The sequence below is a fragment of the Kogia breviceps genome, chromosome 10, assembly GCF_026419965.1.
Source record: "Kogia breviceps isolate mKogBre1 chromosome 10, mKogBre1 haplotype 1, whole genome shotgun sequence".
NCBI classification, from domain to species: Eukaryota; Metazoa; Chordata; class Mammalia; order Artiodactyla; family Physeteridae; genus Kogia; species Kogia breviceps.
The window spans coordinates 72,785,525-72,811,392 of NC_081319.1; the positions used below are offsets into that span (position 1 = coordinate 72,785,525).

Consider the following 25,868-nt stretch of genomic DNA (forward strand, 5'->3'; position numbering starts at 1 on the left):
GGCTAGAGTGAAGCTGCAGGACCAGTCCCACAAGGGGACTGATAGGCTTTAGTGAATATAGAGCAATGGCTGAGAATCTTCTGTGGTTTTCATCTATTTGTTGTTGTTGCCTGCTGGATAGAGACGGCACAGCGAGCCTTCTTTGTCCTTTGGCAAGTCTCTCTTCACAGCTCTATCCACAGACTTATATGCTCTCACTGGCAGGCATGCTACAGATGCCATAAGCTGTCTTTTCCCAAAGTAGAGTATTGGGATCTTGCAATCTCATCACAACAAGTGAGGTCAAGTAAAAAGTGCTGTACCTCCGCTTCAAAGGAGGATTATTTCTGCTAGAAATAACTAGCTGGCCTGTACGACCTGTGACCTTCCTCTGATCTCTCTTCATTCTTAACTACCCCTTTGGTTTGTCCTGGGGTCTTCCTGAGGCTTCCCCTCTTTCCAGGGACCTTGCCCTGTTTCTGGTTCCTGCTCAGGTAGTAGCCTTTGTTCGGAAGCTCCATATTTGGTCATTTTCTTGGCCTCTGAGTGAGTTTTGTCCTAGGTTTGATTCTTCTTTCCTCTGGTCTCTCAAGTACGTGGTGACTGTAACCCTAGCCTTCCTCTTCCTGGCAGTGGAGCCCGCCTTCTCGGAGGGCTGTGCTCCAGCGCCTCGCTGTTCTCCCACTAGCCACCAGGGGGCAGTAAGCAATAAGGGACGAAGCTTCCCAGCGAAAACCTACCCCTGCTCTCCTCCCAGCTGCACCCTTCCCACTCCAAGAAGAAGTGACTCTCCAACTTCTATGTGAAATGAAAGAACTAAGGGATATTCCTTGTTATTTCTGGTCTGGAAGCTGGGATGGTGGAGGAGTTGGGAACAGGAGTGCATCTGAGGGGGAATTACAGAGTCCCGTTTGGGTTGTTGAGTTGGGAAAAAGACAGTGGGATGTATCTGAGTGGGAATAGAGTGTATCACGTGGACTGGAGCCCAGATGAGAGGTTTGAGCGCATTTGTGCAGAGATAACAGTTGAAGCTAGAGAGGGGGGTGACCTCTCTAAGATTCACTGGCTAAATCTGTGTGAATGTCCTCAGCTAGAAGAATCCTTATTAATTTTCCTGACTGTCCACCCCATTCAACAACACTCTTGCTTCCAGTCAGGCCCACCAGCTATAACTGGGCCGTGGTAGAGAACCCTGTTTCTGCTGATCAGAATCTGCACTCTGAAGTTAGCATCCATAAATTTGAGAGAAGAGGGAAATCTGGGGGAAGGGACCACAACTCCTCCTCGATCCTTGCTTAAGAATGCAGAATCCCTGAAGTGGGCGGGGGGGGGGGTGATCCATCTGAATAAATGCTTTAAAATAAGTAAAATCTCTCCCAAGAGCATAGATTCCTTGCTGACAGGGACCATAAAAATGCATAGTTTATTCACATTTTATTATCTAGATTTATAAGGTACCAAGGACTCTGCACATTCAACTACCTCAATGTCAAAAACAGTTACTTATTTTCACTTTTAGTCATTAGCAGTTATGCATATTTTTCTACCTTCGGAAATTTAGCAAGTGTCTTATTAAACTTTTATATTCATTCCTATGCAGGATGAATTTAATTGTATTCCTTTTAGTATTAGCTGACTTTTGAGCTTCAGATTTTTATTAAAAAATTTATGCTCATTGATATTTCATGTGTGAAGAGGTATATAAATCTAGGCTGGTTTGGATATGATAGTGCACTAATATCTCATTAGATGGTTAATTTTTTATTTGATACACCATTCTGTTTTTTAGTTAGTTTGCATTTTATTATCCTTGACCCCGACTATCCCACCCGACAGAGATGACTTAGACATCTCTCCCAAACCACAAAGCTGCAAGTCCAATATGAGCCACTTCCCATATTTACTCTAAAGAGAGATTTTCTTCTAGAAGTATCTCGGGACCAAAGCTCATGGAGTATTATAGTTCCTGTTCTTCATCTCAGAGTGTCTATGGGGACTGTTTTCTTGAAAGCCCTTGGGCTTTGAGGCACATATAGATATTCACAATTCTCCATTATAGCTAGTTAACTAGGCTTCTGCCTTTCCTATCTTTGCAAACAGAAAACCACCCTGTGGAAAAAAGAAAGGTAAGCTGTACAGCCCTGGCATTCTGTGCCTAATAAAATATGTGGTGGAGACACGATCTGGAGAGCTTGTCCAGTTCTTATGCAAAATGGGTCAGCTTTTCAGGGCTTCGTGCCTCCCATCCATAGCTTGAGGACTGTTTTCAGATCACCTCATAAAAAATAAAATCACCCTCATGAAAGTGATTTCTTAGGTGAAATCTAGCAGCAGCATATCCATCGACCCCTCCCTGAAGCTCTGGTGAATGTGATCAGTGCCAGCCAAGAACAAGCATGTCGTTTCCATGCTGGTGTGCTCTGTTGGCACCGTCACTGGTGCAGAGCGTGTTTCCAGAAAGGATTCAACATGGAGGTGAGCCGAGAGAGCTCCTGAGAATCCCAGATATGGGGTCTTTCCCCTTTTTTATTTGTATCTAGAACAGGTAGGAAGAATGAGCTAGGATTTTCTTAGTATGAATGGAAATTTACTGCCGTTTTCTTCTCTTTAAATTTTAAAGATCTGTGTTTAAATATAATCATATTTAAATTATATCTATCTGATTCGCCTGTGTTTTGAGGAGTATATGTATATATTTCCCTTTGTATGTGGAAAGGTGCCAGGAAATGGATAGTAATGATAACATACTATACTTTTACCATAAGAAGGAACAAATAATTAAATTTTCATGCCCTTTAAATATTGGAGAATTGCTCTCCTTTATATTTGAGGATTAATAAAATCCAAGCCAGTTGGCCTCAATTCAATAAACAAATATTTATTGAGAACATACTCTCTAGCCAGCTTGGGGATACAAATATCAGTAAGAGGCAGTCCTTACCCTTGGAGCTCATTGTCTATTAGGGAAGATAGATGAGTGACAGATAGTTGTGCAATTCGATACAGTAAACTCTAAAAACAGGAGGGATTATACACTCTGCTGTGAGAGCAAAGGCAAAGGAGTAATAAATTCCAGCTTAGGGATCAAAGTAAGCTAGTGAGAGAGTCCACATCTGAGTCGTACCTTAAAGGATGTGCAGGAGTTCTCAGGCTAGAGAAGGGGTGGGGAGGAAGTGACTGCAGTATGGGGGTGGGGGGAACAGCAGCAAGAAGGACAGAGTGCAAGGACAGAGGAAGATAATGAGCAGGAAGGATGTGTACGTATATCAAATCATCAAGTTGTCCACCTGCAATATGTACAATTAAAAATAAATAAAACAATTAAGCTCAGTGAGAAAAAAGACATAGATTAGGGCACCTACACAAGGGGACAATCCAAGGAAGGGTATGAGGATGTGTGTGGGGAACCGAGTCCAATGTGCCTAGAGCATCGTGGGTGGAGGGGCTTGAAGAGAGGTGTCACCTGACCTCGAGGCTGATGTAAATGCAGGGATTGGCTTTTGAAGATTTTGGGTGTCATGGGAAAGAGTTTGGGGCAGTTCTGAAGGCAGTGGGATGAAAATGGTGCAATTTTCTAGATGGATGCTAGAAATGATTTGGAAGTAGGACTTGGAAACAAAGAAGCGCTGGGAATATGACATCAGGAGGAATCTATCTCTGAATTCGTAAGCTGGGCAGCTGGGCGAAGATATTGTTAAAGGAGGTGGGACAAGAAACAGTTCAGGTGAAAGGAAAGAGAGAATTAAAACAATGAGTTAGGGCTTCCCTGGTGGCGCAGTGGTTGAGAGTCTGCCTGCCGATGCAGGGGACGCGGGTTCGAGCCCCGGTCTGGGAGGATCCCACGTGCCCCGGGCGGCTGGGCCCATGAGCCGTGGCCGCTGAGCCTGCGCGTCCGGAGCCTGCGCTCCGCAACGGGAGAGGCCGCAGCGGTGAGAGGCCCGCGTACCGCAAAAAAACCCAAAAAACAAAAAACAACAATGAGTTAGGCTTGGGGTTTGTTTGACTCAGGAAACAGAGAGCCCTAGGAGTCAATGGAAATGTGGGTACGTGGAGTTCATGATAAAGTCAGAGATTTAATGTTGTATTTCATGACATTTAGTAAGATGTCACTGACACCTACATCTTGTCTAATACAGCAATTCACCCATATATTCTTTTTTAAATTTTTTTATTTTTTTTAATTTAAATGTTTTATTTTTATTTTTTTAACATCTTTATTTGAGTATAACTGTTTTACAATAGTGTGTTAGTTTCTCCTTTACAACAAACTGAATCAGTTATACATATACATATGTTCCCATATCTCTTCCCTCTTGCGTCACCCTCCCTCCCACCCTCCCTATCCCACCCCTCTAGGTGGTCACAAAGCACAAAGGTGATCTCCCTGTGCTATGCAGCAGCTTCCCACTAGCTATCTAACTTACATTTGGTAGTGTGTATATGTCCCTGCCATTCTCTCACTTCATCACAGCTTACCCTTCCCCCTCCCCATATCCTCAAGTCCATGCTCTAGTAGGTCTGTGTTTTATTCCCATCCTACCGCTAATCTCTTCATGACATTTTTTTTCTTAGATTCCATATATGTGTGTTAGCATACGGTATTTGTTTTTCTCCTTCTGACTTACTTCACTCTATATGACAGACTCCAGGTCTATCCACCTCATTACAAATAACTCAGTTTCATTTCTTTTTATGGCTGAGTAATTAATATTCCATTGTATATAGGTGCCACATCTTCTTTATCCATTCATCTGTTGATGGACACTTAGGTTGCTTCCATTTCCTGGCTATCGTAAATAGAGCTGCAATGAACATTTTGGTACATGACTCTTTTTGAATTATGGTTTTCTCAGGGTATATGCCCAGTAGTGGGATTGCTGGGTCGTATGGTAGTTCTATTTGTAGTTTTTTAAGGAGCCTCCATACTGTTGTCCATAGTGGCTGTATCAATTTACATTCCCACCAGCAGTGCAAGTGTGTTCCCTTTTCTCCACACCCTCTCCAGCATTTATTGTTTCTAGAGTTTTTGATGATGGCCAATCTGACCGGTGTGAGATGATATCTCATTGTAGTTTTCATTTGCATTTCTCTAATGATTAGTGATGCTGAGCATCCTTTCATGTGTTGGCAATCTGTATATCTTCTGTGGAGAAATGTCTATTTAGGTCTTCTGCCCATTTTTGCATTGGGTTGTTTGTTTTTATGGTACTGAGCTGCATGAGCTGCTTGTATATTTTGTAAATTAATCCTTTGTCAGTTGCTTCATTTGCAAATATTTTCTCCCATTCTGAGGGTTGTCTTTTGGTCTTGTTTATGGTATCCTTTGCTGTGCAAAAACTTTTAAGTTTCATTAGATCCCATTTGTTTATTTTTGTTTTTATTTCCATTTCTCTAGGAGATGGGTCAAAAAGGATCTTGTTGTGATTTATGTCATAGAGTGTTCTGCCTATGTTTTCCTCTAAGAGTTTGATAGTGTCTGGCCTTACATTTAGGTCTTTAACCCATTTTGAGTTTATTTTTGTGTGTGGTGTTAGGGATTGTTCTAATTTCATACTTTTACATGTCTCTGTCCAGTTTTCCCAGCACCACTTATTGAAGAGGCTGTCTTTTCTCCACTGTATATCCTTCCCTCCTTTATCAAAGATAAGGTGACCATATGTGTGTGGGTTTATCTTTGGGCTTTCTATCCTGTTCCATTGATCTATATTTCTGTTTTTGTGCCAGTACCATACTGTCTCCTGGAGTCCCTCCCGGCTAGCTGTGGTGCACTAACCCCTTCAGGCAGTTTTCACTCTGCCAACTCCAGACCTTCCCCTGGGATCCGACTCACCCATATATTCTATCTTCACTGTATCTAAAGCTACAATGAGATCATGGAATATTATGAATCACATAGAAATTAGATTTCTGAAAAATGCATATAATACCATGTGGATCCTTCACCTTTGGTAACTTCATTTTGTTGTCCAATCAGCTATTTTCATAGGATTTTCCCCACGTAGCGTTATTTGCATTTTTCTTATACTTCGTATGACTTTTAAAAACTGGGATAACACCATACTTCAAAATTTAGGAATGGGTTGCAAGTGCCTTTGGTGCCATTTTACCAGAATGTTTTGCTTTCTATTCATATGTTCAACTGTGTATGTGTTTGACATGTTCATCTTTCAACTTTTAAGATAAATGTCTTTTGGGATACTCTAAAATGACAACATCTGAATAGAGAATACTCACCAAAAATTAATTTAAAAATTAAAATTATATGTAAAATTACACAAAATCAATTTTCATTTGTTAAAAATCACCTTTTATCTTATTGCCCTTATTGTGTAATTCATATGTTTAAAGGTCATGTGGAGTTAATACTCCAACTCTGGTTGGGTTACAAACATTTACTGGTCTGACACAGGACCCTCATAATCACCGTATCCGACCCAAAATCCAGCATGTAAAGCCTGGTGGCAGTTGCAGTTACCTTAACTACGACTTTTGGAGAGGATGCGGTTGTCTGGACATGCATGTTTGAGTCCTGATGCCAATCAATGAATCAATAAATATGATTCTACCTGCCAATCAGTCGATAAAAATGCTGAAGACAGAAGCATCTCAGGTTGGGAACTCAGCCAGCTTGAGAACGGAGAAGAGCTAGTGTTTCAGTTCCACAACGAAGCAAACAAGGACGGCTGCAGGCTTTGCCCTGTGAGGTGCCAGGCATCCTGACTGCAGAGGAGAAGGTGGGAAATGAGATGCTGACTGCAGCAGTGAGCAGCCTTGCTGAGCATCAGAAGAGTGACCTAATAGAGCCAGTCTGCAAGGACTGGAAAGGAAGGGCCAGACACAGCAACTTATTCATGGCTATAAAAGGGAGAGCTTGACATGCCCACACCACTGGATCTCTAGAAACATTCCTGAGTGAATTACAACAGGAGAAAATCAGACTTCTATGCAGTGGATGCTTGATGCATTTTTAGAAGGCTAAGCTGTGTGGCTGACAGGGTCTTGGTGCTCCAGCCAGGTGTCAGGCCTGAGCCTCTGAGGTGGGAGAGCTGAATTCAGGACATTGGTACACCAGAGACCTCTCAGCTCCTCATAATACCAGTCAGCAAGAGCTCTCGCAGAGAAGCCCATCTGAACACTAAGACCCAGCTCCACTCAATGACAAGCAAGCTCCAGTGCTGGACACCCCATGTCACACAAGTAGCAAAACAGGAACACAACCCCACCCATTAACAGAGAGGCTGCCTAAAATCATATTAAGTTCACAGACATCACAAAACACACTGCCAGAGGCAGTCCTGCCCACTAGAAAGAAAGATCCAGTGTCATCCACCAGAACACAGGCACCAGTCCCCTCCACCAGGAAACCCACACAACCCACTGAACCAACCTTACCCACAGTGGACAGACACCAAAAACAACAGGAACTATGAACCTGCAGCCTGGGAAAGGAGCCCCCAAACAAACTAAGTTAAGCAAAATGAGAAGACAGAAAAATACACAGCAGATGAAGGAGCAAGATAAAAACCCACCAGACCAAACAAATGAAGAGGAAATAGGCAGTCTACCTGAAAAAGAATTCAGAGTAATGATACTAAACATGATCCAAAATCTTGGAAATAGAATGGAGAAAATACAAGAAAAGTTTAACAAGGACCTAGAAGAACTAAAGAGCAAACAAACACTGATGAAAAACAGAATAAATGAAATTTTAAATTCTCTAGAAGAAATCAATAGCAGAATAACTGAGGAAGAAGAAAGGATAAGCGACCTGGAAGATAAAACAGTGGGAATAACAAACACAGAGAAGAATAAAGAAAAAAGAATGAAAAGAATTGAGGCCAGTCTCAGAGACCACTGGGACAACATTAAACACACCAACATTCGAATTATAAGGGTCCCAGAAGAAGAAGAGAAAAAGAAAGGGACTGAGAAAATATTGGAAGAGATTATAGTTGAAAACTTCCCTTATATGGGAAAGGAAATAGTCAATCAACTCCAGGAAGCACAGAGAGTCCCATACAGGATAAATCCAAGGAGAAACACACCAAGACACATAATAATCAAACTATCAAAAATTAAATATTAAAAGCAGCAAGGGAAAAACATCAAATAACATACAAGGGAATCCCCATAAGGTTAACAGCTGGTTTTTCAGCAGAAATTCTGCAAGCCAGAAGGGAATGGCAGGATATATTTAAAGTGATGAAAGGGGAAAAACTACAACCAAGATTACTCTACCCAGCAAGGATCTCATTCAGATTTGATGGAGAAATTGAAATCTTTACAGACAAACAAAATCTAAGAGAATTCAGCACCACCAAACCAGCTTTACAGCAAATGCTAAAGGAAATTCTCTAGGCAGGAAACACAAGAGAAGGAAAAGACCTACAATAACAAACCCAAAACAATTAAGAAAATGGTAATAGGAACATACATATCAATAATTACCTTAAATGTCAATGGATTAAATTCTCCAACCAAAAGACATAGACTGGCTGAATGGATACCAAAACAAGACCCATATATATGCTGTCTACAAGAGACCCACTTCAGAACTAGGACACATACAGACTGAAAGTGAGGGGATGGAAAAAGATACTCCATGCAAATGGGAATCAGAAGAAAGCTGGAGTAGCAGTTCTCATATCAGACAAAATAGATTTTAAAATAAACACTATTAAAAGAGACAAAGGAGGACACTACATAATGATCAATGGATCAATCCAAGAAGAAGATATAACAATTGTAAATATTTATGCACCCAACATAGGAGCACCTCAATACATAAGGCAAATACTAACAGCCATAAAAGGGGAAATCGACAGTAACACAATCATAGTAAGGGACTTTAACACCCCACTTTCACCAATGGACAGATCATCCAAAATGAAAATAAATAAGGAAACACAAGCTTTAAATGATACATTACAAAAGATGGACTTACTTGATATTTATAGGACATTCCATCCAAAAACAACACTTTCTTCTCAAGTGCTCATGGAACATTCTCCAGGATAGACCATATCTTGTGTCACAAATCAAGCCTTGGTAAACTTAAGAAAATTGAAATCATATCAAGTATCTTTTCTGACCACAATGCTATGAGACGAGCTATCAAATATAGTAAAAAAACTGTAAAAAATACAAAAACATGGAGGCTAAACAATACACTATGAATAACCAAGAGAACACTGAAGAAATCAAAGAGGAAATCAAAAATACCGAGAAACAAATGACAATGAAAACACATGACCCAAAACCTATGGGATGCAGCAAAAGCAGTTCTAAGAGCAAAGTTTATAGCAGTACAATCCATCCTCAAGAAACAAGAAACATCTCAAAAAAACAACCTAACTTTACACCTAAAGCAACTAGAGAAAGAACAAAAAAAGCCCAAAATTAGCAGAACAAAAGAAATGACAAAGACCAGATAAAAAATAAATGAAAAAGAACTGAAGGAAACAATAACAAAGATCAATAAAACTAAAAACTTGTTCTTTGAGAAGATAAACAAAATTGATAAACCATTCACCAGACTCATCAAGAAAAAAAGGGGAAAGATTCAAATCAACAGAATTAGAAATGAAAAAGGAGAAGTAACAACTGACACTACAGAAATACAAAGGAACATGAGAGTTACTACAAGCAACTATATGCCAATAAAATGGACAACCTGGAAGAAATGGACAAATTCATAGAAAAGTACAACCTTCTGAGCCTGAACCAGGAAGAAATAGAAAATATAACACACCAATCACAAGCACTGAAATTGAGACTGTGATTAAAAATCTTCCAACAAAGAAAAACCCAGGACCAGATGGCTTCACAGGCGAATTCTATCAAACATTTAGAGAAGCGCTAACACCAACTCTTCTCTAACTCTTCCAAAATATAGCGGAGGGAGGGAGACTCCCAAACTCATTCTATGAGGCCACCATCACCTTTATACCAAAACCAGGCAAAGATGTCACAAAAAAAGAAAACTACAGGCCAATATCACTGATGAACATAGATGCAAAAATCCTCAACAAAATATTAGCAAACAGAATCCAACAGCACATTAAAAGGATGATACACCATGATCAATTGGGGTTTATCCCAGGAATGCAAGGATTCTTCAATATACGCAAATCAATCAATGTGATACACCATATTAACAAACTGAAGGATAAAAATCATATGATAATCTCTATAGATACAGAAAAAGCTTCGGACAAAATTCAACTCCCACTTATGATAAAAACCCTCCAGAAAGTAGGCATAGAGGGAACTTACCTCAACATAGTAAAGGTCATATATGACAAACCCACAGCCAACAGCATTCTCAATGGTGAAAAACTGAAACCATTTCCGCTGAGCTCAGGAACAAGACAAGGTTGCTTACTCTCACTGCTATTATTCTACATAATTTTGGAAGTTTTAGCCATAGCAATCAGAGAAGTAAAAGAAATAAAAGGAATACAAATCAGAAAAGAAGAAGTAAAACTGTCACTGTTTGCAGATGACATGATACTATATAGAGAGAATCCTAAAGATGCTACCAGAAAACTACAAGAGCTAATCAATGAATTTGGTAAAGTAGCAGGATACAAAATTAATGGACAAAAATCTCTTGCATTCCTATACACTAATGATGAAAAATCTGAAAGAGAAATTATGGAAACACTCTAATTTACCATTGTAACAAAAAGAATAAAATACCTAGGAATAAACCGACCTAGGGAGACAAAAGACCTGTATGCAGAAAACTATAAGACACTGATGAAAGAAATTAAAGATGATACAAACAGATGGAGAGATATACCATGTTCCTGGATTGGAAGAATCAACATTGTGAAAATGACTCTACTACCCAAAGCAATCTACAGATTCAATGCAATCCCTATCAAACAACCAATGGCACTTTTCACAGAACTAGAACAAAAAATTTCACAATTTGTATGGAAACACAAAAGACCCCAAATAGCCAAAGCAACCTTGAGAAAGAAAAGCAGAGCTGGAGGAATCAAGCTACCAGACTTCAGACTATACTACAAAGCTACAGTAATCAAGACATGGGTACTGGCACAAAAACAGAAATATAGATCAATGGGACAGGATAGAAAGCCCAGAGATAAACCCATGCACATATGGTCACCTTATCTTTGATAAAGGAGGCAAGAATATACAATGGAGAAAAGACAGCCTCTTCAATGAATGGTGCTGGGAAAACTGGGAAGCTACGTACGTGTAAAAGAATGAAATCAGAACACTCCCTAACACCATACACAAGCATAAACTCAAAATGAATTAAAGACCTAAATCTAAGGCCAGACACTATAAATCTCTTAGAGGAAAACAGAGGAAGAACACTCTTTGACATAAATCACAGCAAGATCCTTTTTGACCCACCTCCCAGAGAAATGGAAATAAAAACAAAAATAAACAAATGGGACCTAATAAAACTTAAAAGCTTTTGCCCAGCAAAGGAAACCATAAACAAGATGAAAAGACAACCCTCAGAATGGGAGAAAATATTTGCAAAAGAAGCAACTGACAAAGGATTAATCTCCACAATACACAAGCAGCTCGTGCAGCCCAATATCAAAAAAAAAAAAAACCTAATCCAAAAATGGGCAGAAGACCTAAACAGACATTTCTCCAAAGAAGATGTACAGATTGCCAACAAACACACTCAAAGATGCTCAACATCACTAATCATTAGAGAAATGCAAATCAAAACTACAATGAGGTATCACCTCACACCAGTCAGAATGGCCATGATCAAAAAATCTACCAACAATAAATGCTGGAGAGGGTGTGGAGAAAAGGGAACCTTCTTGCTGTTGGTGGGAATGTAAATTGATACAGCCACTATGGAGAACAGTATGGAGGTTCCTTAAAAAACTACAAGTAGAACTACCATATGACCCAGCAATCCCACTACTGGGCATATACCCTGAGAAAACCATAATTCAAAAAGAGTCATGTACCAAAATGTTTATTGCAGCTCTATTTACGATAGCCAGGACATGGAAGCAACCTAAGTGTCCATCGACAGATGAATGGATAAAGAAGATGTGGCACCTATATACAAATGGAATATTACTCAGCCATAAAAAGAGACGAAATTGAGTTAATTTGTAGTGAGGTGGATGGATCTAGAGTCTCTCATACAGAGTGAAGTAAATCAGAAAGAGAAAAACAAATACCGTATGCTAACACATATATATGGAATCTAAAAAAAAAAAAAAAAAAAAAGGTTCTGAAGAACCTAGGGGCAGGACAGGAAAACGATGCAGATGTAGAGAATGGACTTGAGGACATGGGAAGGGGGAAGGGTAAGCTTGGATGAAGTGAGAGAGTGGCATGGATATATATACACCACCAAATGTAAAACAGATAGCTAGTGGGAAGCAGCCGCATAGCACAGGGAGATCAGCTCGGTGCTTTGTGACCACCTAGAAGGCTGGGATAGGGAGGGTGGGAGGGAGGGGATATGGGGATATATGTATATGTATAGGTGATTCACTTCGTTATACAGCAGAAACTAACACACCATTGTAAGGCAATTATACTCCAATATAGATGTTAAAAAAAAAAAAAAAAGCATCTCCGACATTCTTCAGCTGGTTTCCTAAATGAACTAATTAAGGCCAATTGAATAGATTTCCCTCTGTTCTCAAAATGCAGTTTTTTCATAAGCAAAGAAGCCCTGGATAATTTTAACAGTAACTCCTTAAGATTCTGCCTGTTAGTAGGGCGATTTGCACAAAAGTTTGTTTAATTCACACCTAGAGATGAAGAAAGAGAAAGAGAGGTGTAATACTCATTCCATAGGCTATAAGAAAAGGCAGAAGGGGGCCTTTTTATGGGGCATAAATGTTACTAGGAGTTTGTTAAGATGTGTTTCAAGGAACCTAAAACATTTCTCACTGATTCATCTCTGTTGTGTTCTTGACACTTGTGGTGGGCTTTGCATCTAGGGGCTTTTTTTTTTTCTATTTTTCAGAATAAAAATGGTTTTAATACTCTTTATTATAAAAATCATACTTTTTCATTGAGAAAAATTAACAATACAGAAAATAGAAAGACAAAAAGTAATAATTACAGGAAAAACTCATACCAAATTCCCACAATCAAAGTGCTCCTCTAGATTTTTTTCTATGACTATACATACAGTATTATCAACAAAAAATTAGATTATACCATATGGATTTGTACCATGCTATTTCATTGAATAATCTCAATTCAATAACTCCACCTTATCAATTAATATAGAGCTACATCAGCATTTTTACTGGATGTATAGATTTTTATAGAGCTTTTTCAGGATTTATTATTACAAATACTGTTATAAACAGTCTTGTACATACACCTTTGTATATTTGTCTGATTATTTTTTAAACTGATTTATTAAATATTGAATAAATGCAAGAGCATTTATAACATGTAAAATGCAAAGAATAAATATAAAACATTGCCTTTTTTGCACCACTGTTTCTGTTTTGTTTCTTTTCTTCTTCCTCTTTTTTGACTTTTGCTGAATATTAATTTTTCTCATTGTAATTTTCCCCCTTGGCTACTCTGGAAATTATGTACTGTGTTTCTGTTCTTTTACTGGTTACTATAGAAATTTTAACATCCATTTTTTAAAAAAAATTATTTATTTTTGGCTGCCTTGGGTCTTCGTTGCTGCGCGCAAGTTTCCTCTAGTTGTGGTGAATGGGGGTTACTCTTCGCTGTGGTGCACGGACTTCTTATTGCAGTGGCTTCTCTTGTTGTGGAGCATGGGCTCTAGGCACATGGGCTTCAGTAGTCGTGGCACGTGGGCTCAGTATTTGTGGCGCACAGGCTTAGTTGCTCCACAGCATGTGGGATCTTCCCGGACCAGGGCTCGAACCCCTGTCCCCTGCATTAGCAGGTGGATTCCCAACCATTGTGCCACCAGGGAAGTCCTAACATCCTTTTTTTTTTTTTTTTTTTTTTTGCGGTATGCGGGCCTCTCACTGTTGTGGCCTCTCCCATTGCGGAGCACAGGCTCCGGATGCGCAGGCCTAGCAGCCATGGCTCACGGGCTTAGTTGCTCCACGGCATGTGGGATCCTCCCGGACCAGGGCACGAACCCGTGTCTCCTGCATTGGCAGGCGGACTCTCAACCACTGCGCCACCAGGGAAGCCCCCCCCAACATCCATTTTTAATTAAACCTAAAATGAACATCTTTACCCTCTTCTCAATTAAAACTCTTAGGCAACTTTAACTACATGACTCCTCTCCTGAAATTTTAGGGTTTTAATTTTATCTTGTTTCTTTTCTAACCCCACAATGAGACATATAATTATTGTGTTATACCATAATGTTTACCCATGCATTGACTCATCTTTTCTACAGCTCAAATCTTCCATCAGAATATTTAACGTCTTTTCTGAAATATACACTTTAGAATTTCCTTCACTGAGGGCCTGTTAACTGTAAACTCTTTTGTTTTTGTCTGAAGATGTCTTATTTTGCCCTCCTTTTTTGAAAAACAGCTTTATTGAGATATAGTTTGCCTATCATAAATTCATTCCTATTAAGTAGACAGTTCTCTAATTTCAGAATATTTCCATTACTCCCAAAGAATTCCTGAGCCCATTTGTAATAAACTCACACTCCCACCCCCAGCCTCAGGCCACCACTAATCTACTTTCTGTTTCTATAGATTTGCCTTTTCTGGACATTTCCTATAACTTGAATCATATAGCATGTGGTCTTTTGTGTATGGATTCTTTAACTTAGCATAACGTTTTTGAAGTTCATCCACATTTTAGCATGTATCTGTACTTCATTGCTTTTGATTGTTGAATAATATTCCAATATATGAATATATCACATTTTGTTTATCCATTCACCAATTAATGGACACTTGGGTAGTTTCCACTTTTGGCTATCATGAATAATGCTTTTGGAATATTCACAGACAAGTCTTTGTGTGGACATGTCTTTTCATTTCTCTTGAATGGATAACTAGGAATGTAATTATTGGGTCATATGATTAATCTATCCCTAACATTTTAGGAAAGTGCTAAATTGTTTTCCAAAGAGTCTGCACCATTTTACAGTACCCTCCAGCAATGTATGAGGGCTTAAGTTTCTCCACATCCTTGTCAACACTTGTTATTATCTGTTTTTTGATTATAAACATTCTTGTAAATGTGAAGTGGTATCACATTGTGGTTTTAGTTTACATTTTCCTAGTAAATAATGAGGTTGAGCATCTTTTCATGTACAATTGGCCATAAGTATAGCTACCTTATTTGGTGAAATGTATGTTCAAATCTTTAGCCTTGCCCTAGTTCATGAAAGATAAGTTTGCTTGATATACAATTCTAGATTTACAGTTATCTTATCCTAGCACACAGAATATACTATTGCTGCTGGTGAGGAATTGGCTGTAAGTCTAATTGTCACTTCCCTCTAGATAATTTGTTTTTCTCTCTGACTGCTTTTAAGATACTGTCTTTGTTTTTGATGTTCAACATTTTCATGGTGATATGTCTACATATGGATTTCTATTTACTTATTTGTTTGTTTTTCCTGTTTAGGATGCCTTGAGTTTCCTGAACTTGAGGATTCAAATCTTTCATCAATTCTCAGCCATTATTTCATCAGTTATTATCTCTTTTTTATTCTCCCTTTTGTATCTTTCTGAAACTTTTTTGAGATGTATGTTAGAGCTTACCACTTTAGCCTACATGCCTCTTAACCTCTTCTTTATATTTCCCATTTATTTTCCCTTCTGCAGCATTCTAGATGAGGTCTTCAGATCTATTTTCCAGTTTTCTAATTATTTCCTTGGCTATATCTAATCTGCTGTTTAAGCCATCACTGTTATTAGGTAGACACCTCCCCCAAAGATGTCCACATCCTAACCTCAGAACCTGCAAATATGTTACCTTATGTGACAAATAGGACTTTATAGATATTATTAAGGTTAAGGACCTTGAGATGGGGATGTTATCCTAGATTATCCAAGTGGGCCCAATTTAATCACATGAGCTCTTAGTGGAAGAAGGAGGCAGAAGAGTGGGTCAGAGAGATGAAATGGTACAAGGAGGAAAGATTCAAAGAGAGGGACTTGACCTGCCATTGCTGGCTTTTAAAATATAGGAAGGGGACCATGAACCAAGGAATGCAGATGGACCCTAGAATCTAGGAAGGATCCTTACCTGACAGCCAGCAAGGAATTTGGGGCCATGGTCCTACAACTGCAAGAAAGTGAATTCTGTCAACAACTCAAATGAACAAGGAAATGGGTCTTTCCCAACAGCCTACAGAAAGGAACCCAGCCTGCTCATCTTAATTTTAGCCCAGTGAGACCTATATCAGACTTATTAACTGCAGAACTGTGAAATAATACATTTATGTGGGGGGTTTTTTGTTGGTTTTTTTGGCTGCATTGGGTCTTGTTGCTGCGCGCAGGCTTTCTCTAGTTGCACCGAGCGGGGGCTACTCTTTGTTCCAGTGCGCAGGCTTCTCATTGTGGTGGCTTCTCTTGTGCGGAGCGCCAGGTCTAGGTGCACAGACTTCAGTAGTTGCAGCACGCGGGCTCTAGAGCGCACGGGCTTCAGTAGTTGTGGCGCACGGGCTTAGTTGCTCCACGGCTTGTGGGATCCTTCCTGGATCAGGGATCAAACCCATGTCCCCTGCATTGGCAGGCGGATTCTTTTTTTTTTTTTTTTTTTAATGGTACACGGGCCTCTCACTGCTGTGGCCTCTCCCGTTGTGCAGGCTCAGCGGCCATGGCTCATGGGCCCAGCCTCTCTGCAGAATGTGGGATCTTCCCAGACCAGGGCACGAACCCGTGTCCCCTGCATCGGCAGGCAGACTCTCAACCACTGCGCCACCAGGGAAGCCCCTGGCAGGCGGATTCTTAACTGCTGCACCAGGGAAGTCCCACATTTATGTTGTTTTAAGCCACTTATTTTGTGGTAATTTGTTACAGCATCAATAAAAAAAAAACTAATGCAGGTTTTAATTTTTTAAATTTTCATAAGCTCTATCTGGCTCTTTTTCAAATATGCTATTCATGTTTATAGTTTCCTGTTTCATACTTATATTTTCAATCACCTTTTTATTCTTCAATATAGTAAAAACATAATGTGCATCTGAAAATTCACTATCTGAGATCTTTGCAGGTCTGGTTCTGCTTCCTTTTGTTTAGTTGGCTCTTGCTCACAGTGCCTGTTTCTCTATGAGTTTTTTAACTCCTGACTGTGGGCTCATATTTATTGGAAATTAACTATTGGATTCTTTGAGACTTGGGTCGAAGGCATATTGTTCCAGGAAAGATTTATGTTCACATCTGTCAGATGCCACCTGTGTCTTCCTGGGACCACCTGAAAATAAATCTTTGGCTTGAGGTTTTTCAAATCACTCAAGTAAATGAATGAATGTTAATTAATGTCACAAATTAAGAATTCTTAGGAAAGATTTTTTTTTTCCCCACCAAGCTAGGTAGAACAATTTACCTACCATCCCCTTCTGACAGGTGGGTTATTTCTAGTTGACTTTTATACTAAGTGATTAGCCCTATGAAGACCCAGATTTATGTAGGAGTTTCCTATTAGACTTTCTTCCTTGGGCATATGGGTTACCTATTTTCTCATTGTACCATCCCAACAGACACGCAAGAACACCAGGGCTTAGTTGATGCCCCCTTGGTAAAATCTGGCTTATGTTTCTGGATTGCAGTTTTCATTCTATATTTTGTTTGAACCTCTGGATTTCTTAGTTTCTTGCCAGTTCAGTAATGTTTTTCATATCTTATCCAGCATTTTTAGCTATTTTCAGGTGAGTTGTTCAGGGTAACAATTGCACTGTACTGTCAGAAATTAAAATGTCTGATTCTCTCTTTAGAATGAATTCTTAGGTGTAGAATTGCTAGATTAAAAGGTAAGCACATTAAAATTTTTATACATATAGCCATATTACCAAGGTTTATTTTATGTCCAAGGAAATAAAACAGAAAAACAAATCATTAATCTCAAGCATTTGTTGGATTCCTTTTAAATTTGCCTCTAACGTCTACGAAAGGAGATGTAAATGCAGTTTACATCTGAACAAGAGACAAAATTTACAAACAAAAGAAAACAGTAACTCAAAACAGTTTAACTGTGAAATGTTTATAGATGCTAAATTAGGAGTTCAAGAAAGACAGAAAAATTTAAATCTGGTCATGCTGCACCCCTGCTTGGGAAGTCTTCTGTGGTTGCCTAAAACAGCCCACATGACCCAGCATGGTCTGGCCCTGACCTTATCTCCATCATCATCTCTGCTTCTAACTCACTGGCTCCAGCATCGCTGGCCTTGTCTCTGCTACTCAAATGCAGTGAAGTCCTTCTTGCCTCCAAATCTTACCTCTTATCTGAATGTCCTCTCTTTCCTCCCACTTCCACTCCGTTTTGCCTGGTTGACCTGCTTATTCTTCAGGTCTCAGCTTACATGTGACATTTTAAGAGAGAACCTCCCTGATCTTCTAGAGTAAACCACCACATGCGCACACACACACCCCATATCTGTGTTTTCAGACTGCTGGTCGACCCAGCAACTTTGGGACCAAAACTAAGTTCGTGCTCCTCAGAGCATCTGGTCAGTTCAAAAAAAGAGCTAGAGAGTGAGAATGAGAGAGAGAGAGAGAGAGAGAGAGAGAGAGAGAAAGAGAGAGAGACTATACTATCTTAAAGCATCCTGTTCTTCTTTTCCATAGCACTTATTACAGTGGTATTGACTAATGTCCCCCTCCTCCACTAAAGAAAGGGACAAAGTCAGAGACCTATTCACTACCATATCCTAACACCTAACTCAGTGCCTGGTGCATTGTAAATCGTTATTGACTATGTGAATTTTAAAGATGAGTAGCTGCATTTAGATAAGTGGTGCCAATAGAACACTTTGGAAATCATAAAACAAGTGGGAAAGTAAGAAAACAAAACAGAAAAGGCCAAGGAAATTTTAATAATTTATAATTCAGTGAAGAAATATGAGCAGTGCTCTTTAAGCTAACAAATTGTCATATAATGGCAGATTCTTAGGACCAGTCCATAAGCAGGGGAGAATAAAAGGAGGTGGGCTCCTTGTCCAGCATGAGGTTAGCTACAAGCAAGATTGGCTAGCACTGCTTTGGATTATTAAGGACTTTCGTGGACTCTTTCCCTGAAGATGGAGAGCTTTAATTTCTGTGATGTTCTTGATGTCCTAATAGGAGGAAGTAGAATGGACCTCTAGTTTTTTCATTCCTGTATGTTGATGGTAAAGTTTTCCTTTTTCCCCCTTTTTTGGCTGGATTTAATTTAAGTCATTCATAATTTAATTTTCACGTTGATAATTATCTCTGAAGTTACGTTTCCATTCCACATTCTGTACAGTTCAGTTCTTTTTGTCAGGTATCAGAGTAACACTGCTTCTGCTGTTCTTGAAACAATTACCAACATTCAACCCAAAGAGAGTGGAGGTGGCATGGAAGAGACCCGGGAAGCCATTGTTTATAGGTTAGCCGAAGATATGCTGAGCAAGCTGCCTCCTGATTACATTTCACACGAGGTGAGATACCCTTTCCGCCTGGTGCACAGGGCTGTCTTTGGGTTCCACAAGTCTGAGCACAGTCCTGGGACAGTATGTTTCAGTCAGTCCCTTCCTCTCTCTGCTCAATCCTTCTTTTTTACCTTTTGGTCTTCTCTTTCTTACCCTTGCTCAAGCATCTTGCAAAATTACAATCTGCACTTTTCTTTTCTACTCCACTTTCTCTCTCAATTGCCTTTTCTGTACCCTTTCCCCATCTTTGGGTTCCTCTGTCTTTGGGTCTCCAGATATCTTAATCCTCTGGACTGGGAATCTTTCCCCAGCTCTCTTACCCAAGCTTGATTTGTCCATTATTTAAATTTAGCCCGTTTTTCTGTCTCTTGCCCTCCATACTTTTCATTCTCTCAATCCACTCAGCCAGGTAATAGGAAAGCAAGCCATTTAAATGAATTCACTACCCAGTTTGGATGGCAATAATTTTCTACTTCTTGAACCTCCCAGATGTTTCCTTGTTATCAACATCAGTTTTTCTCAAAAATATTTTTTTATCTCAAGACCCCTTTACGAAATGATTGAGGACCCCAAATAGCTCTCGTTTATATGGATTATAACTACTGATATTTAACATATTAGAAATGTAAACTAAAATTTTTCAAAAATATTTATTAATTTATTGTGAAATAACATTAATAAACCCATCACATGTTAGCATAACATTTATATTTTAAAAATAAGTATATTTTCCAAAACAAAAACATTCAAAGAGAAAAGTGGGATTGTTTTACATTTTTGCAAATCTCTTTAATGTCTGGTTTAATAGAAGACAGCTGGATCCTCATATCTGCTTCTCCATCCAGTCTGTTGTGGTATTACAGGTCATGTAGCCTCTGGTAAACTCCACTGTACACTCCCCAGAGAAGGAGAGTAAAAAGTCAAATAATGTCATGGTATTACTATGAAAAAAATTCAACTTTGTGGACCCACCTAAAGGGAACTTGGGGGCCTTCAGGGGTCCCCAACCGCACTTTGAGAACTCATCTAAATAAATCTTTAATTGTGGTAAAATTTCTGGACCGTCTGAAAGTTCTGTAATACACCATCCTTCTTCATGCAAGAAAAACAGAGTTGTGCCCTCTGGCCATCCGGGGCCTCCTCTCTCCTGTTCTCAGCCTCCACCCCTCACTGCTGAGGGTTAGAGCTTCACCTGAGCCTTAAGCTGGGCTGAGGCAAGTTTAGCTTTTCAACCAAAAAGTGAGAGGCTGATGTCCTAATGCAGGTATGACTATGGTCCTGTGTCTACCCTGTCCTGCATCCCCAAGTCTGGGAGAAATGCACTTATCAGCTGGGAGCCCTGAGGCTACCTGGGCTACAGCCCTCCCACCTGCAGTGAGTGCCCCCAACAATAAAAAAACGTTTTCTTGCTTCTTAAAACAATTTTTGCTTCTGTTGTGTAGATGGGTACCAAGGATTTGGCTAAGATACTGAAATCAATGACTTCACATAGAGATGTTTATAGTTCGGGGAGAAAATATTTTTTAAATGGATAGGTATTATAAGCACATACTTTCTGTGGTTCATTGTAAATGATCTTCAGAAGACAGATAAGCCGTAATACCTGTCTTCACAGATTTTAAAAACCGGCATGTGAAAGTGAGATAAAATTTACTCTGTATGACTAGACCGCAAGTTGGTATTACCAGAAGAGGATTTCAAGACTTTGGGGTAATTTGAGCTGTTCAGGGTTAGTCGGGCCACTTCGCCAAGATCTCTGTTCTGGCAACATCCCAGCAGGAATTGAGTGTGAGGGATGTCCCTAAACGGATTGCTAGATGGAAGGGAGGTTGTACCAAGAGACATCTAAAACAGCTTCCTCTTCTAGGATCACTTACTTTTTAGTGTCCTTTATTTTACAGAAGAGATGTGTTTTTTAAAATGTGGCTGTAAAGTGAATTTAGTTAATTGAAATGTAATTATACTATTGACTTAAAAACAAATGTAGAAAAGACTACCTGGTTTCAGAAACATAATAAAAATTCTAAATAAGACTACAGCAAGTCTTTCACTTATTAATAGAAAGACAAGTTTAGGCTGGAACAATAAGCATACTCAAAGTAAAATCAGTACTAAAATTAGATTTTCTAGAGTCTAAGTTTTAAGACACATTAAGCATGTGTCTATTGCAAGGGAAGCCTCTCTTTTAAAACCCGAAGTAGGGCAAGGCGATTTGTTTGGGGCTGTTAGCATACTAAAAGCTACCCGGGCTATTGATTTGATAGTGTAGCCAACACCTGGGCTTAATTTCTAATGCCGGTTGCAAAAGTATTTCCATAATTTCCCTTTCCCTTAAAGTGTGAATTTCCACAAAGCAGTCCTGATTTAAAGAGAATGATATATAGGCTCTTTAGCCACTGGAGGCTGAGGGGCTCAAGATGAGAACAGCAGAGCCTGCAAATATGTAAGTTCTAGAACCAGGAATTTAGGTGAATTCCTGAAGGTTGATATGGCAGACTGAGTTAGGGCCCTCTACTGGCATGTCTGACTGGGATTTCAAGATCATTTGCTCTACCTGCGCAGGTAGTCCCGTCCGGGTGTTCAGTTTTACATCACTGCTTCCCTCTCATCCCTCACACACTAGAAGTTGCCCAGCTGCAGTTAAGCAGAGGTGTTCATTGCTGAGTAGGAAACATCAGCACCATGCCAGAAAACCTGTTCTGTAAAATGAGGAGGATGGTCCAGATGAGCCTGAAGCCCATCTCTCTCTAATAGTCCATGACTCAAGAAGAGGTAGTGGGCATCTCTAGAAGAGAATGCTACAGTTTACTGGCTTTCTGGTGATTGTGTGGACTGGTACCTCACTCCAAATTTTCTCCCACTCCATGTGTCTATCCTTACCCCTCCTATTGTGGCATCTCTTTGACTGTGGCCAGCAGAAAGTTCAGATCTCTTTATAAGTTCTTGCCAGTATTTGTAGTCAATCTTTTCTTGGGCATATGTCACTAAATTGAAATGTGTATATATATTGGCTTATTTCCAAATAATTGTTATATTTTATTGTTCCCACAACCAGTTGCTTTTATATTGATCTCTTCAAAATGGCCAATAAATTATATACAAGAAGGAACAGGTGCTTAATGGCCCTCCCACAAAGTCAAATATTTTCATTGATTAGATTAGGAAAGACTCTCCTTAGTCACCCTAGCCAGGGCAACAGTGACCTTAGGAAACTGCAGCCAATCATATTTATTGGTAACTGTTCTGTAAAGATTTTGGCTATATTAACTGTCTGTGACATTTCTGATAACAATTCTGCAGGCACTATTGAAAAAACAGTATTCCAAACTGTGCTCTTATAAAGGTTAGATTGCAAAAGGGTATTTGATTGACACTTAGTACTTAATCATTTGAAAGGGAAAAAAGGTACAAGTTTATTTCAGCTTTTCATAGTACATTTCCAATTATCAACTAAGTACAATCAGTAGGAAATAAAAATCATTTTAGCTGAACAGTAGTTTTTGAAGCCCAGAAAATGGGCAATTTAATGGCAAATTTGGTGCTGCAAGAGATATTTTAGAGTTCATTTGGGCTTGTAGGGATACATCCAGAGGAAGAAAAAGAATAGAGAAAGGAGAGGTCATTGGAAAAGAAGTGGCAGATGGTTATTTAAAAATCTCTGTCATTGTGTTGTCTGCTTTGTGTTAGGTGAAAGCTCGTTTGATGAAGATGGGACATCTTAATTCAATGAACATATTTCTCAGACAAGAAATTGACAGAATGCAAAAAGTCATCTCAATACTTCGCAGTAGCCTGAGTGATCTAAAATTGGCCATTGAAGGAACGATCATTATGAGTGAGGTGAGCTATTATTGTCTCAGTAGTCGTTTCCCTCTTTTGTTGATTTTTCTTTTTCTCAGATTTTAACTTCACCTTTTTTTCCAGAACTTGAGAGACGCTCTGGACAATATGTATGATGCTCGTATACCTCAGATCTGGAAAAGAGTGTCCTGGGATTCATCCACACTGGGCTTCTGGTTTACTGAACTTTTGGAAAGAAATGCTCAGTTTTCCACCTGGATATTTGAAGGGAGGCCCAATGTGTTTTGGATGACTGGTTTCTTTAATCCCCAAGGTAAGTGCTCATAGGCGAGTAGGCAAACTTGGAAGTTGTGGATAGTTGTATAGTAGCACTGTGTGATAAATGTATGTTATACAAAACAACATAAAGGTACAGCTTGCTGCATGTTGGACCTGTGCTTTCAGAGTTGGAGACCAACAGATGATTCTGCTATATTTGTTTTACAAGTTCAGTCTGAAATTCTTTCTGCCATATTGCTTCCACAATACAGGGGCAAAACTCCATTTTTTTTTTCTCACCCACTTCAGCAAGCAAGTCCTTGGTTAGGACAATGTGAAACAGTGGAAACGTTTTGTTCAAACCTGTTTTTAAATGTTTATGAAAATGACAAAAATGAAGCACCAAAATATGCAAAAAAAAATGTGCCTAGAGTTCAGAAAATTAGACTGAGTTAAAAAATGATCATGTGGCAAAAGTTTTATCCAGTGAACTTCTGGAGTCTGTCCCTGCTCAGCTTTTTTTTTCTCCCCTGAAAAAGTGCTTTGTGATTCCACTGCATGTACTCCTTCATTCCATTCTAGAAATATTTACTGAATACCTTTCTGACTAGATCTCATAGAGTTCATAAAAGTTTAGAAACATGACAATTTTTGGTCTTACTACAACATGGATAGTTTTTTTAAGTAATTCTTAGCTGGAATGAAGAGATGCTGGGGTCCTTACAGCTCAGCACCTTATACGTTAGTTATACAATTTAAGAAGCATTCACACTTACAGATTTAGGGTGTATTATTGTTACTCACAGCAGTATGGTTGAATCTCATAAAATAATATTAAGTGAAGGAAGTCAAACAGAACACATTATAAGTACGTATACAGTGTACACATAGGTATACATTGTAATGTATGCATATTGTATGATTCCATTTACACAAGGAATCGAAACAGGCAAAACAGACCTTAAAAGTAAGAATAATGGTTCCCCTTGTGGGAGAGGGCAGTGATTGCAAAAGAGCACTGGGGGCTTTTGGGTGTTTGGAAATGTTCTGCTTCCTGATCTGGATCTTGGTTACAGGCTGTATTCCCTTGGTGAAAATTCATGGAGCTGTATACTTATGATTTGTGCACTTTTCTTTGTATAAATAATACTTCAATAAATAGACATTTATTTGTCCTCTGTGTACATACATTCATTCACTTCATGCATTTTCAAATGCCTTAACATTTTCTAAATTTAAAACACTAACCATGGTGGTTTTATTTATTTATTTTTTTTGTGGTACGCGAGCCTCTCACTGTTGTGGCCTCTCCCGTTGCGGGGCACAGGCTCCGGACACGCAGGCCCAGTGGCCATGGCTCACGGGCCCAGCCGCTCCGCGGCATGTGGGATCTTCCCGGACCGGGGCACGAACCCGTATCCCCTGCATCGGCAGGCGGATTCTCAACCACTGCGCCACCAGGGAAGCCCCATGGTGGTTTTTATGAACTTAAATTATACATGATATATTATTATGTCGAAAGACGTTAGATTTGTGAAGGACAGGCCCCGGATTTCACTTATCTCTTTTTCTCCCAGAATTTCCATTGAATTTTGGGAGGAAATTTTTTTATTATGGCTCTCAGATTTTGTGTGTCTACTTATGAGTCTCTTTCCTCCTTACCAGCCCTCAATTTGAGTAAGTTGTCACCAGGGAATTCCTGGCTTGGGAGTCTGAAGAAATAGTATTTAACTTAATTAGGATTGTTCAACCACCTTTCATTTGCCAGCCCCTCTGCTAGGTGCTTTCAATAGAGAGAGATTTGAGACCTAATTCCTGCCCTGAAGGAGTCCATAATCTGGTTGGTAGGACAGAAATATTAGCAGCTTCAACATAATTTGATAAATGCTCCACCCAGTGAGGACGAAGCACCACACTAGCCCAGAGGAGAGAAAGATCAATTCTGCAAAGGCAAGGCTTGAGAGGAGCTTCACACGGGAGGCAGTGAGCAGAATTTGCAGAGGCAGGGACTGGAGACAAGAGCATCCCAGGCAGAGGCCAGAGCAGTGACAAGGCATGTCCAGGGACAGAAGCCCAATGTGGCCCAAGCTTGGGAAGCAGGAGCAGGGGTGTTGGGGAGTGAGGCTGGGGTGTGAAGTCTTCCAGGGGAGTTTGGGCTGCATCATAAAGACGACAGCAAATCACCAAAGATCACAAGATAACCCCAGGTGGAGGCAGACTGTAGACCGAAAAAAGGATGTCCACAGCACTGAGACTTTTACAGGATCCAGGGGAGAGA

At 39.6% G+C, this 25,868-nt stretch overlaps 1 protein-coding gene across 1 annotated transcript in view; it reads left to right on the forward strand.

Annotated features, from left to right (window-relative positions):
- DNAH8 (dynein axonemal heavy chain 8) overlaps nt 1-25,868 on the forward strand; it is a 338,470-nt gene that overhangs the window by 299,888 nt on the left and 12,714 nt on the right. The window contains exons 89-91 of the mRNA XM_059077211.2: nt 19,384-19,540; nt 23,219-23,371; nt 23,456-23,645. Coding sequence (XP_058933194.2) covers nt 19,384-19,540; nt 23,219-23,371; nt 23,456-23,645 — 500 coding nt within the window. The remainder of the gene's footprint in view (nt 1-19,383; nt 19,541-23,218; nt 23,372-23,455; nt 23,646-25,868) is intronic.